Genomic DNA, 15,312 nt, shown 5'->3' with positions numbered 1-15,312 from the left:
CATTGGTACAGAAGTAATGGTGCGATTGACTGACATGATACAGACAGGACAGAGGCTCTTTCTGCAGGAGACATGCGCAGTAGAGTGAAGTGACAGTGGTGCAGGAGTAACAGGAGCAACAGATACTGACACACAAGACTAAAGCGCCCTCTCCAGGCTGCCAATGTGAAAATGTTAATATATAAGTCACATTGGATGCATTTTAAACCACAGTAGTTTTCCATAGTTGTACGTCTTTTTTCTCTGTAAATCTTGTGTTTTGATGACTGTGTGTGTTCTTTTGTCTGTCTGTAGTTCATGGACTTGCGCACACGTTACACAGCCCTGGTCACTTTAACCACTCAACACGTGAAGTACATCAGCGACGCCCTCCGGAGGCTGGAAGAGGAAGAGGTGCGAGTTTTGAACCATTTAAAACTGTATAACTATATTCATTTATTTTGAGGCTGATTCTCGCTGTGATGTGGTGTTTGCAGAAAGAGGTGGAGGAGGAGAAGCAGGCCAGAGTGGGACAAGTGTCTGACCTTCTGGGATGGGTCAAAGGGCTGCAGCGTCGAGCAGGAGGTCCAAACGCAGAGTCCTCTCTCGCCGCTCAACAGGTATGAGATTCTGACTGTGACTTTTAGCATACACAGAGAACAACAATTCAACTACAAGACTCATTTATAACATCATGCTTTCAGTGTAGGAGATATCAAGTCATTTTTATTTCAATATCAGGCTTCATTTGAGTGAATTCACTTTGCTGTTTTTGTTCCTTTCAGGCCATTGCTGAACAGCTCGCCTCTAAAAAGGATGAAGTCGCTGAAGCCATCCGAAGCACAGAAGTCTTCCTCATGTCGAAACAAGCCAGCAAGTAGGTTTATCAGACATATCTAATGTATTTGAATACATTAATTGCGTATTATTGTGCTATTATTGTTGTTGGTTGATACTTGCCATCATAATTTAAAGTTAAGAGTAAATAAACTGAACTAAACTATTCAAATGTGACAATTAAACTAAACTAGTGTTGGCTGGTTGTTAAGTAAGGTTGTTAAGATACAGGCCTTTGCGTTGAGCGTGGTTTCTGGTTCCAACTATCCACTGGCACAAATTTGTAGAACGTTTCTCTCAAATGTGGAAGACATCTGTCTCAAAAATTCTTGTAACCTTCACAAAAAAACAAAATATATAAGTTTACCTTTTACCTGAGATAAATACGAGTTTGGTGCTTTGGTTGTTGATTCTACAAAAATGTTTATCAGTCCTTTATGTAGTTTTTTTTTTTTTTTCTTCTTCTCCTTTATCGTGAAACCAGCAATGTTTGTTTTTGACGCGAACAGACCATGCATCTCTCTGATTGGTTAATCCACCTGTCAATCACTCCCTCTGAAATCAGGGAGAGAGGATTCAGCTCCAGATCCACTCGTCTTTGTAAAGTTTTTTTTTTTTTTTAAGCGTGTGGTTCTAGCCAAGCCCGTCATGTCAAATAAAACCTAAAAAAATTTGATAAACAAAACTGAACCTGCTGTGAACTCTTCTGAGACACATGGTACAATTAAAATGCATAACACTGTATCCGATCTCCACTCATTCCTCCTCTTTGTCTTTGTAGATTGTCCCCAGGGGAGCGCGCTCAGGTGGAGGCTCAGCTCGAGGATCTCAAAGCCACCTACAACCAGATCTGCACCTCCTCCAACCAACAGCTACAACAACTGGAGCAGCAGCTGGCCAAAGAGGAGGAGAGAAAGGTAAAATGTCTCATACGAGGTGCTTGGACAAAAGACTACGGCATTATGGGTCATTGTGAGAAAAGGTCGCCGTGAACTTTGGTAAAAAATGAAAAAAAATAAATAAATGCTTGCGAGCTAAAAGCGCAGTGTGTGTGGGCAGCTCCTATGTCTCCTACAGCATGTTGTTTTTCCATTTTATCACAATTTTCATTTGGTTTTTATGTTACGAGCACCAACCCTTTTCAGACTGGCATTCAGTTCATTTTTACATAATAAAAGGTGATAACGAGTGTTCAGAAATACTCGTTAGTCATATTTATAAAGTAGATACAGTATTTATGCAACTCATTTTATCCTAATATTTGAGAAAAAAAAGTTATAATATACACTGTTAGTCAAAACTTTGGACAGTCTCGTTGATTCATTCTTTTGTTTTGTTTTTCTTACGACTTTCTACGTTTTATAAACATATGGAAGACATCAAATATATGAAGCAAGATATATGGAATTATTTAGTGAAGAAAACAAAAGTGAAAAAACTGGACTAAATATGCTGAAAATGTTTTGGTTATTTAATGTTTTTCTTAAAACTTCTTTTTTTAAATTTATGCAAGTACACAAGAGGAAAAATCTATTCTTTTGCTTCTTCATCTTCTGCTTCTTTTTTTAACTTCTTCTGCTTCTTCTACTTCTTTTGTTTCTTCTGCTACTTCTTCTTCTGCTGCTTCTTCTTCATCTTCTTCTTCATCTTCTTTTTCTGCTTCTTCTGTTTCTTCTGCTTCTTCTACCTCTTTACTTCTGCTTTTTTTTTGCTTCTTCCATTCCTTCTTCTGCTTTATCTTCTAGTTCTGCGTCTGCTTCTTCTACTTCTTTTGTTTCTTTCTGCTTCTTCTTCGTCTTCTGCTTTTTTAACTTCTTCTGCTGTTCTTCTACTTCTTTTGTTTCTTTGTTTCTTCTGCTTCTTCTGCTGCTTCTTCTTCATCTTCTTTTTCTGCTTCTTCTTTGTCTTCTGCTTTTTTTTAACTTCTTCTGCTTCTTCTACTTCTTTTGTTTCTTTCTGCTTCTTCTTCGTCTTCTGCTTTTTTAACTTCTTCTGCTTCTTCTACTTCTTTTGTTTCTTTTGTTTCTTCTGCTTCTTCTGCTGCTTCTTCTTCATCTTCTTTTTCTGCTTCTTCTTTGTCTTCTGCTTTTTTTTAACTTCTTCTGCTTCTTCTACTTCTTTTGTTTCTTCTGCGTCATTCTTCTCTTCTGCTTTTGTTTCTTCTGCTTCTTCTACTTCTTTTGTTTCTTCTGCTTCTTCTACTTCTTTTGTTTCTTCTGCTTCTTCTTCTGCTTCTTCTTCATCTTCTTTTTCTGCTTCTTCTGTTTCTTCTGCTTCTTCTACCTCTTTGCTTCTGCTTTTTTTTGTTTTTGCTTCTTCCATTCCTTCTTCTGCTTCATCTTCTAGTTCTGCTTCTGCTTCTTCTACTTCTTTTGTTTCTTCTGCTTTTTGATTCTGCTTCTTCTGCTTCTTTTTTGCTTCATATATTTAATGTCTTCTGCGTGTCTATCAAATATAGAAAGCAGTAAACATAGAAAAAAAAAACATTGAACAAGAGAATGAGTCCAAACTCTGTAGCCTCTAAAATAAAAACATTTATGGGACTGCGTATTGTTTTATTTTAAAAAGTACTACTTTACTCTAAATTGGGTCCAGATTTGGGTCTCGAATCTGAATTATACCAACGTAAAACAAATAAAACGAGACTAAAAGCGTGAGTATGTCTTTCCTGGATGCCACTGTCTGAACTGGGTTTGAGCATGGTGTGTCCATTTCACGTCCACCCTCTAAAACAGCTTGTTCAGTAATTCCCTCATCATCACCACCACTGTTTATCATCATGTCATTACCATCACGATCAAAACTCATCTGCTAAACGCTAACGTGGCTAATACCCGGCCCTCGGAGTGCCACCGTGGATTTGTAGTTTGTAGTTCGTAGTTTGTAGTTCTCATTTTAGTTTTCAGCATCGTCTTTACGTTGTGTTGTTTTGTGTGTCCTTACATAATGATGCAAATTTGTAAGGATGACACAATGAGTATTTTGTATGTATTTATATTAACAGTTATATTATTTTATACACGTTTGCCGTTTTCTGACAAATACTGTATAAAGGGAAAAGTTAATTCTGTTCAGTACAAAGTGGAGTGCTCATAATGTTTATTTTCTATATAGAATTTATACATTTTATGCAGTTCATTTTTTCACTTAAAGAATCCGTGTGTCATTTGTTCGTGTGTTTTTCAGTATAAAACCAAAAATAAGGAAATGAAAAAACAACAGTTTTCTTCATTATTTGTCTCCAAAACCGAAATGAAAAAAAAAACCAGATAATATTGCGTTTTTTCAGTTTTTCGATTTTGTGTTTAAATGAATAATGGAAAAAATGTTTCCGTGACTGCGATGCCGGTCTGCTCCAGGATTAAACCAGGACTAAACCATTTTCAGTCCTGGTCTGTTCCCGGTCTCAGTTCTGGTCTGGTCCCGGTTTCAGTCCCGTTCTCAATCCCGGTCTGGTCCTGGTCTGTTTCCGGCCTCAGTCCCGGTCTCAGTCCCAGTCTGGTCCCGGTCTCAGTCCCAGTCTCAGTCACGGTCTAGTTCTGATCTGGTCCCGGTCTCAGTCGCGGTCTGGTCCCGGTCTGGTCCCGGTCTCAGTTCTGGTCTGGTCCCGGTTTCAGTCCCGTTCTCAATCCCGGTCTGGTCCTGGTCTGGTCCCGGCCTCAGTCCCGGTCTCAGTCCTGGTCTCAGTCCCAGTCTGGTCCCGGTCTCAGTCCTGGTCTTGTTCCCAGTCTCAGTCCCGGTCTCAGTCCTGGTCCGGTCCCGATGTAAGTTCTGGTTTCAGTCCCGGTCTGGTTCTGGTCTGATCCCGGACCTGGTTCAGTCCTGGTTCAGTCCGGCATCACAGTCACATAAGTCACAGAAACGGGAAACAGTTTTTTCCATTATTCATTTAAACACAAAATCCAAAAATTAAAAATTGAATAGTTATCTGTTTTTCATTTTGGTTTTGGAGACAAATAATGAAGAAAATAGTTTGGGTTTTGTGTTTTCTTATTTCTGGTTTTATTTTGAAAAACTAATGAAGGAATGATACACGGATTTTAAAGGGTCCATATTACGCTTTTTTATGATCTGTTATAATGTTTTCTCATCAAAAACAGACCTGGAGTTTTGTTTTTATTCACACATTTAGCACATAAACCCTGTGTATTTAGGTCTTTATCTGAAACGGAAAACGCTTCATTCCACCTTGTGATGTCATGTTGTAATACAGCAAGTACTCCACTGTGTTTTTAAACTCCATACAACTTCACTAGAATCATTTGGATAATTTTTATAAAACTAAATGTATAAAAGAATGAGAACTTCGCACATCAGTTACTCGAGACGGGTGCGTTGGAGGAGAGGGAGCAGCCCAAGAACATGGAGAACAATCCCGCACACCGTCTGACTTGCAAAATGTGAGATTTATTAGGATTTATTAGGAGATTTATTGCGCTGTAGTGCAACATTTCGGCACACAAACGGGTCTACTTGATGAAGGCCTAGTGCTGAAACGTTGTGCTGTATGTCATCATAAGTCTCACATTTTGACGGTGTGTGGGATTTTTCTCTATGCTTTGTAAAACTAGAGGTCTGAAAACTACCACTTCATGACATCACAAGGAGGAACGGATCAATCCGAGCTTTGGAGATGTAGACAGACTAATAATAAAGGATTTCTCAAACATGTGAATGAAACAAAACACAAATCCAGGTCTGTTTTTGACAAGATAACTGCTTTATAACATGACTAAAAGCTCAAAAGAGTCAATTTTGCGTAATATAGTATAGGACCTTTATTTGTGCCTTTTTCAACATTCACATTTTATATTTTATTTCCTTGCATCACTTATGAAAAGCCTATGAAATCTAAAACACTGAAACATGACTGTCCATTAAGCGTATGCCATTATAATGATATCAAACCGTCTTATTCATGAAGGTTTTAGAAAACTTGAGTCTTGGTGCACCAACGGCCAGCTATGCAAAACTTCACCATTTGAGCATGTTGTGTCCAGATCACCAAAAACTATGCGTGTTATGTGTGTGAAATGTTTGTTTTTTTCTAATGCATTTAATGTGTGTGACACTTTAAACCAGCATTCTGCTTGAAAATCACTAACAGCTGCCAGAAGACGCCATTCTTTGAGCCAGAAGTGGAAAGAGAGGCTAAAGATACTGGTTTATAGTGCAGTCAAATGTCAAATATGAGTAAAAACGTATATATTTTTTATTTAGTTGAGTGAGTTGAAAGTAGATAGGTTTAATTTAGGGTTGGTAGAGTGGAGAGTGGCATGCCAAGTGCTAACAACCAGCTTCTCACCTGTCGCTCGAGCCCAAATGTGTGTTGCCAAGGAAAGGTCCTGTACGGTAAGTGCTGCTTGCTTTCTCTTACCGTTAAGTTTTTGTTTTTTCTCTACAGTTTTAGAGCAATTCTTTACTTTTTTGGCTTTTTGTGTTTTTCATTTGTATAAGTGCATCTAAAAACTGGGATGTTTTTTTATGTTTATTGTATTAAATTATGGCAATATCCCTCTTTTTAGATGCACTTTATTATTGTGTGTGCTTTTACTGCTTTGTTGCATGCTTATATTTGCTGTGGTAAGTACTGTAGAATCCAAATTTACTTTTAGATTTAACATTTGAGTGTGTAATTTCATTTAAAAATAAAAATATGAATGAAATATTTTTTATTTGACATAAAATCAAAGACAGTTTTATGTTTGGGATATCATGTTTGTGATTCTGTTAGATACTTTAGGACAGTTAAAGCATTTTTCCAGCAGAAATTTGTGCTGGACAACTTTAAGATCAAAGAACCTTTATTTGTGCCACAATGGGGAATTTAAACAAAGACTTTAGGCCCATTCATATTTCATGAGAACATAACTTTGTTCTTGTTCTTGAGGTGATAAGAACAAGAACATAATTTGTTTGGGCTCTGACATTTCAACTTTAAAAGATGTTCTGCTGTCGAACTGCCCACCCCTCACTCTGTCCGGTCTCTTGCGCCTATTATTTGACTTGGAGTCATATTGGTGGACTTTTTCCTGTGTTTGTCCACTTTTTTTTTTTTTTTGTTGACCCACATTATTTGGCTTGTCACTTGTCACAGAAATTACACCAGTCTTTTCTACACTGATTTTCATCCAAACCTAAAATGTCCGCGATCTCCTTGCTTGAATTTCTTGCCATTTGGCCTTTTTATAGTCATTGAACTTTGTGTCGTATAGATGTTTGTATTTTCTCACCATTTCCGCCAGCTGTGACTCAAAACCATCCTTTTATTTTTCTTGCTCCGCACCGGCAAGGAAGCAGTCGTTGGATCTCAGGCACCCGTTGGTAGATAAACCACGCCAACATAAATAACCAGTGAGAGCGAAGATGTCAGACAGCGTTTCTGAGCAAAATTCTGCTCAGCTGAGATGTCGAGAACAAGCCGAAGAACTGCTGAACAGGAGCTGGACGAACAAAATGATTTTTGATTTTTGTTCGGCCAGCCCTGGGTGCTTTAATGTTCTAATGTTCTAATAAAGAATGAATAGGCCTTTAACTCTCAATTGCTTTAGTTTACTAGTCCAAATTTTAAATATACCATAGACTGTATAAAAAAGTAGACTAAAAGTTGTGAAGTCGCCCTTAGCGTTTGGTTCCAGTCAAATGAAGCTCATTGATAGCGGTTATGGGGTGATAAAAAAGCAAAATAAAAAACACCAGGATCATGTAGAGCAGGTTAATATGAACATAGTCTTACTGCAGCAGTTACAGAGAGGGTTGACAATTTTTAAGTGTAAAGTAAGTTGGTCGATGGAGCCAAAATCGGTCTATGATATATACTGACATTACTGTTATAAAAAGTCTGCCAATCCCAAAGTATCTTATGAATCACATAATACTCGACTATCCCTTTAATTTTGGCTGTGGGTTTCGTTTCTTTTCTTTTTCTTTAGATCGTGGTGTTCTTGTAGTTGTTTTTAGCCTTTATAACATTTGATTAACTCTACAAATCAATTTTAACCAGTACGCAATCTTACATTTTACTTTTTCTTTCTCCTAGACTCATCCTGTCATTGCCGGAGTGATTGACCTGGGGACCGTGGAGACTTTCCCCGTGTTTCAAGCAGCCCAACGTGGACTCATTGACCAGGACACGTGCTTGGTTCTCCTGGAGGCACAGCTAGTTTGGGGCGGCCTTCTTCAACCTCAGTCCGGTTTCCTTATATCGCTGGAGCAAGGAGAAGATATCGGACTTGTAAACGGACACACGCAGCAGTGCCTTTCTGAACTTAACAACGCCCTCTATCTTATGGGAAAGAACGCGCAACTAAATGTTAAGTCAGTTGTTAACGCGATTGAGAATTCCTTAATCAGAGAGGAGCTTGGTCTTCACGTACTGGCTTTGCAATTGAATTCTGGTGGGCTTATAAATGAAACAAATGAAACTAGAATAAGTATTGAGCAAGCAGAAGACCTGAAAATCTTAACTCCCAATCTTGCTCGAAAATTACACTCAATGTCAAACGCGAAAGAGCTAATTGACCCAAATACTGCTGAGAAACTAAGTCTCTCAGATCTCCAACAACACTGCATTACCGACGAAGATTCTGGATTTTTATTGCTTCCCGTCAAACAGCAAGCAGGAAGGTACCGTTTGCTTGCGTTCTGGAAGAAAAGTAGGAATTTTCAGAGCTATCCAAGAAGGACTGATCGACCGAAATGTGACTGTCCGTCTTCTAGAGGCACAGCTTTTTGCAGGAGGTATTGCTGATCCACGTTCTGGCCATAGACTCACCGTTGATGAAGCTGTACGTCACGGGTTAATGGACCAGGATCTCGCTTGCGCCATTTTAGCGAGACAGCTCCAACATGGCGGCATCGTTGATCCGTTCTGCGATGGGGAACGCTTGGATTTGGAAGAAAGCATTCGTAGGGACTTGCTTTCCCCTCGCCTCGCTTTATTGGTGCTTGAGTCGCTTTGGTCTTACATGGGAATGCTGTGGCCAAAATCTGGTGAAATCCTACCCATAACTGAAGCTCTACAACAAGGCGTAATATCAGGGGAGCTCGCTAAAAACATGCTAAGACAGCGGCATGTCATAGGAGCCCTGTACAACCCTGAAACGTTGCAAGTACTACCTTTCAATGATACAGCTAAGGAAACTCTTGGTGCAAATATTGTCCGTAAACTTCAAGACACACATATTCCGGATATTGTTCCCAACACAAACCAATCTCTTTCTCTGTCACGTTTGAGCTGGAATTCAACAAGTTCCTCTACACCTCCATCTTCTCCGTTGGGGCCATCTTTCCCCAGTCCACCTATATGGGACATCCAATCTGTAAACTCCCAAGATCCGGAAGAGGAAGCTAAACAAAAGCTCCTGTTTCACATAATGACACATAGCTACATGGATGCACACACCGGGAGACGGTTGGTTTTGCTGGATTCAGAGTTGCTGGAGTTGGTCGCAGCTTTTGACCAGTTTTCTGAAGATGGAAATCAGCTTGTAAGAACTGAAACTGTAGATGTTCCACATCAGGGAGCTGTGGAAGAAGATGGAACTAAAATTGTTGAAATGAAAGAAGATATTCAGAGACAAGCAAAATCGGAAGCTGACAAAGTTATCAAACAATCGGGCGAAATTGTGAGACTACAAAATGGTAAACAAGCAAAAATAAAAGCTGTAAGTCAAGTGGATGAAAATGTAGATGATAAGAATAAGAACCTCAAAAATGAAACTGAGGAAACTGGACATTTTGAAGATATTACCACACTGGCCAATACAGAAATCTCCAATGCTAAAATTATAACAGATCCTGCCACTACTGTAACATCAGAGTCAGAGAAAGCTGTTTTGTCCAAAGTAGAAAGTAAAAAAGCTCTTGAACCTGCTCAAATGGACAAAACTAAGCCACAATTGTCTACTGTCTTCGGGCAAGATGACAGCTTGAAGCCCACAGAGGAGACTGAGGAGGAGATGGAAATTTCACGGTTGGTTGCAGAGCTTAAAGAAGGAGGTCTGAAGACTCCAGAAGGGGACAGACTACTCCCAGATGAGGCTGTAGCTCAGGGCATCCTTCCTGGCCACACTGCAGTCAAGCTGATGTCCCAAGCTGGTTTATTCGGCGGTTTTGTTGACGCCAGCACTGGAGACTCATTGAATTTGGATGATCTGATGCAAGAAGGTCTGGAAGGCGAAGATCTCATGTGGAGTATACTAAAATCAGACAAAACTCTTGCTGGGGTTATAGATGCCGAAAAGGGTAAGATTCTGGGAGTGACAGAAGCAGCTAAAGAAGGGTTGATTGATACAAATACTTGCAGTAGACTTTTGGAAGCTCAAGTTGTGTCTGGGGGCATTGTAGACCTCAACCGTGACAAGAAAATATCAGTTACTCTTGCCACCAATATGGGACTAATTGATGAGGAGCAAAGAGAGCCATTGATTGCTTTGGAGAAGGCTTACAAAGGCAAAAATACCAACCTTGAAACTGCCATGACTAAAGCCTCATTACAGCTACAAATTGAAGGAATAATTGACCCTGAGTCGAAATGTCCTTTACCATTGGAGAGAGCATTGCAAAAAGGGCTCATCAAACAGGAAGATGCTTATAAGGTTTTGGCTAAGCAGGTTGCAGAAGGTGGGATAATCCATCATGAATCTGGCCTGAGGTTGCCTGTTTCGGATGCAGTTGATCGAGGACTCGTCGACCGATCTCTGGCCCCGGGACTCGAGGAGCTGGAGTGGGTTTACCAAGGCAAAACAAACCAGTCATCAAACGAAGAAGCTGTAGTTTTGCAAGCATCTACGGGCGCTGTTTTGGATCCAAGCACAGGACAAAAACTGACTTTGACTGAGGCGGTTTCTAAAGGTCTGATAAATGAAGTAACTGCTAACAACGCTATGACATCTCCTGGTGTAAAACAAGGAATTATTGACCCACAAACTGCTTGCATTGTGCCTTACTCTGATCTCGCAAACCAGGGTAAGATAGATATCGAAACTGGAAAGCGCTTCCTAGAAATTAAGCCATTTAGAGGTATTCAAGGTGAGAAAACTGGTGTAATTATGACACTTCCCCAGGCTATTGCATCTAAAAAGGTTGACCCCATCCCTGCTATGAGGGTTCTGCAAAGCCAAGCAGACAGTGGAGGCATTATCGACATCACAACTGGCAAGAGAGTTACCTTAGGTGAAGCAATTGGCAAAGGTTTAGTGGAAGAAGATATGGCAAAAACAATAGCTGCCAATCAGTTAAAGAAAGACGGGTTAATTGATCCTGCTACTGGACAGAAAGTGGATAACCTTAGTGATGCTATTGCCAAAGGACTCTTACCCAAAGAAATTACTCAAGATGATACTGAAAAGCTGCTATCTACAGAAAGAGAAAGCTTGGCTGACAGTTCAACTCCTGTCGCTTCTTCTGGTAGTGAACACAGCCCTGCAATTACACTGTCAATATGCAGCGCAGACAGTATGGAAACCTGGTCGGACTCAAACACTGACTCAAAATCTGTGCTTTACGAGAAAGGTTTGGTAGGCGCGCGAGAGAAAAAAATATCAACTGGATCGGAACAGTCCACAGAAGAAATTGTGCAAGTAGAGCCTGATAAATCACTGGACATCCTCTCAAAGTTTGCTGCAAATGTGGAGAAAAAGATCCAAAAGGCTATTGAGGAAATTGCCCCACAGACAGACGATGCAACTGTAGATACAAAAGCTGTAACAATGCCTACTTTTAGAATTGATAATAAAGAAACTGACATTGTTGGAGAAAATTTGGAAGATAGTTTAGCGACTGAAGAAACCATGGACGATGCACAAGAAAAAATTGGCTATAAAGAGCTTGATGAGGCTGACCAAAGTGATAAAATACTAACAATTAAAAGCCCAGTTGAGCTTAATATTGGATCTGTTCGAGAAGAGAAGGAGGACAAAATGCGTGAAGATAGTATTAAAGCTGTTAGTAAAATTCCAGTTGTTGCAAAACTTGAAAAAGATGCTGCGTTTGAGAAAGAAGTGGAAGAAATTGGCGTTGCACAAATTAAAGGCCAAGTTTATCCTAAAATGTCAGTGCCTACAAACTCTGATGGGGCAGAGAAGTTAATAAAAGTTGGCAATGCTGTTTTAACAGCAGCTAAAGAAAACGCTGATGGACTCGTACAAAGCATTCAAACTTCTGACCAAGTTCTACCAATGTTCTCCTCTGAAAATATGGACACAGTGAAGACAGTTGTGGCAGACAAAATCGACATTTCAAAACAAGCTAAAGATGCCAAACAAAAAACAGAACTTGAGGAAGATGTGGTTGAGAATAAGTCAGAGAGCAGATTTGTGAAACCTTTAGAAACTCAAAAGAGGACTGAAGTTGTGGAGAAGATGGAGCCCTTGTCATATAAAGATAATGATATTACTCCTTACACAATAGAAACGACATCTGTAGACCACAAGGGCATTCCAGAACCAGCAAAGGAAAGTGATGAAGAGATTACTAAAGCTGAGAAGGAGACCATGATTACCAAAGAAAAAGAAGCTTCTCCAATACAAACAGAGAAACATCATGATCGTGTGTCTACTTCATCCAGTGATGCAAAGAACATTGTTATGGAAAAGAGAGAAACTCCAGCTGAAAGTGAAGAGATACAGACAACAACAGATATTCAGGTTCAGAATAAAGGAAAGATCGAAATATCAAAACCTGTTGAAACTCTAGACAAAGTAAGTCCTCAAAGTAAGAAAGATTTTACTAAAGGCAAGAAGGACGCTATGACTATCAAAAAGGAAGTTTCAACAACACAAGTAGAGGAATACCCAGACAGTGTGGCTCGTATATCTGAAGATGAAGAAAGGATGACTACTGAAGAGAGGAAAATGCCAACTAAGAGTGAGGAGATGCCTTCTGGATTTAAAACCGATAATAACGTTGAAAATGAAGGAGAAATCGAAATGACATCTGTCGAAATTCTGGAAAAAGCAAGTCCTGTCTTGGAGATGACTGATCAGATCGTGAAGAGTAAAGATATTGACACAAATGGGTTGACAATAGACAAAAGCATCTCAGAAGTGGTGAAGGAAACTAAAGAGGCAAAACATGTTGGAGCTGAAAGTTCTATTGGTGAAGATGGAGATGTCAAGGCAACGAAAAGTCAAGAAAAAATCACAGCTAAAATCAAGCCTGACCAGAAAATTACTGCTACTACCACCACTACTTCTGCTACTTCTCAATCAGTAGAAGATGCATCTGCAGTTGCAAAACCAGCTAAAGAAATGACAAAGAAAAACGGACGAGCAAAAGCAGTTAAAAAGATGAAACAAGGAGAAATAAAACCTACACAAACTGATATAAATCTGTCTGAAACAGTACAAAATGTTCCTGCTACAGAAACCAAAACTGTTTCAAAACTGGATAAAGAAAGCAAAGAGAAAATTGAAGAAATTGCAAGTTCAGCTAATAAGGATGAAAATATCATCGTAGCTGTACCATCTTTGCAAACTCCAACCAAAGCTGTTTCGAAACTGGAAGAAGAAAGCAAAGAGAAAACTGAAGAAACTGCAGTTTCAGTCGAAAAGGACGAGAATGTCATCGTAGCTGCAGCATCTTTGCAAACTCCAACCAAAACTGTTTCGAAACTGGATAAAGAAAGCAAAAAGAAAATTGAAGAAATTGCAGATTCAGCTGATAAGAAGGAAAATATCGTCGTAGCTGTACCATCTTTGGAAACTCCAACCAAATCTGTTTCGAAACTGGAAGAAGAAAGCAAAAAGAAAACTGAAGAAATTGCTCTTTCAGCTAATAAGGATGAAAATGTCATCATAGCTGTACCTTCTTTGCAAACTCCAAGCAAAACTGTTTCGAAACTGGAAGAAGAAAGCAAAGAGAAAACTGAAGAAACTGCAGTTTCAGTCGAAAAGGACGAGAATGTCATCGTAGCTGCAGCATCTTTGCAAACTCCAACCAAAACTGTTTCAAAACTGGAAGAAGAAAGTAAAGAGAAAACTGAAGAAATTGTATTTTCAACCAATAAGGACGAAGATGTCATCGTAGCTGTACCACCTTTGGAAACTCCAACCAAAATGTCCTCTGACGCTGATGTATCTAAACCAGTTATGGCTGTTCCAGCTAAAGAAACAGACAGCAAAAGTAAGAAGAAGCGAAGACACAAAAAGGCCAGAGGTAACGGTGCAGATGGTTCAGAGGAGCAACCTGGAGCCAAATCTGAAGACACTAAATTTGAAACCAAAACTGAAAAAGGCGCTGAAATTGTGCAATCAACTGCTATTGTCCCATCTGTAAGTGAATTTGAGAAAACCAAAATTAAAGATGAAATATCTTCTTCAGATGAGGTTCAAATAGTGGAGGTTGAAAAGGACACTGCAATCGTCAAAGAATCGTCAGTTTTCCAATCAGAGAAAGAGAAGTCAGAAGCGAAACTAGTGAACGGAAGAAAGAAGGCAAAGAAAGTTGAGAAAACTGGTGCGAATGGTGAGTCTAAAAATATAGTACAGCTCCAAGAAGAAAAGGTTAAGAAAGAGGAAGGGGCGTTACCTCAAAAATCATCTTTGCCAGATGATGAAAAAGCAGCGTTGGTGCTGAAGGCCAAAGAGAGTATTTTGAAAAAGGTTTTTGAGAAAGGAGTGAGTGAGAAACAAGCAGCGGAGGAATTGCAAGCCTTACGGAAAGAGGTGGGAAAGAAAGATGGACATGGTAAAATGGTTAAGCCGATGGAGGAGAGTGTGGGATCAGAACAGATACAAAAAGATATGAATGAGCAAGAAAGACCAACGCAAGGTGACGCTGTACAAGGAAGTAATGGTGAAATGGATAAAATGGTTAAACCCAAAGAAGTGGTTTCAGATAAGGTTGAAAATGTTCCTCATGTAGCATTAAAAGAAGTATCTGAAATTCAACAAATCAAAGAAACCCAGCCAAAGAAACAACATAAGAAGCATAAAAAGGCAAAAACTCAAACGGACCGCACAGAGAAGCCACGTGAAGAAAACGTGATTTCTGAAGATACTACTTTGAAACCAAAATTGCAAGCTATTGTTGACAATCAAACTGCAACTATTGGTTTATCAGAAAGTAAAAGTGAAGACCAAACACTTTCAAATTCAACCCAAGCAGAGGAATATAGTACTGGGTTAACAAAAGCCTCACCAGATCTGTCACCTGACCTCTTAAGTACCAAAGATCTTGGCCAGACTGATCCGGATAGAAATGAGTCAAACATCCAAATCCAACCTGTAATTGAACCGAAGGAAGTGGAGAAAATTGCAGAGAAAGACGAAAAGATGGAGGATACATTTGAAACAGTAAATCTGCCAGATATCAAAGTTATTGAAGAACAAAAAGTGGATGCGCCACAGGGTTTTGAAATTACCGCAACGGAATTACCTGAAAATGGCAAGTCCGATAACGAAACCCAACCTTTGAACGAGCAGATTAAAATAACAGAGGGTGCCGTTTTGAAAAACCAAGCTACAACTTCTAAAACTGGCAAGGTAAGTTAAG

At 39.5% G+C, this 15,312-nt stretch overlaps 1 protein-coding gene across 1 annotated transcript in view; it reads left to right on the top strand.

Moving 5' to 3' along the window:
* macf1a (microtubule actin crosslinking factor 1a) overlaps positions 1–15,312 on the top strand; it is a 325,705-nt gene that overhangs the window by 134,550 nt on the left and 175,843 nt on the right. Inside the window, 6 exon segments of the mRNA XM_055156981.1 lie at positions 295–393; positions 477–599; positions 765–856; positions 1,598–1,733; positions 7,856–8,440; positions 8,442–15,302. Coding sequence (XP_055012956.1) covers positions 295–393; positions 477–599; positions 765–856; positions 1,598–1,733; positions 7,856–8,440; positions 8,442–15,302 — 7,896 coding nt within the window.

The sequence above is a fragment of the Boleophthalmus pectinirostris genome, unplaced genomic scaffold (genome assembly GCF_026225935.1).
Source record: "Boleophthalmus pectinirostris isolate CB_2022bp ecotype Guang Dong unplaced genomic scaffold, ASM2622593v1 HiC_scaffold_21, whole genome shotgun sequence".
Classification (NCBI taxonomy): Eukaryota; Metazoa; Chordata; class Actinopteri; order Gobiiformes; family Gobiidae; genus Boleophthalmus; species Boleophthalmus pectinirostris.
The sequence above is the reverse complement of the archived record's forward strand: the minus strand, read 5'-3'. Positions and strand labels throughout refer to the sequence as shown.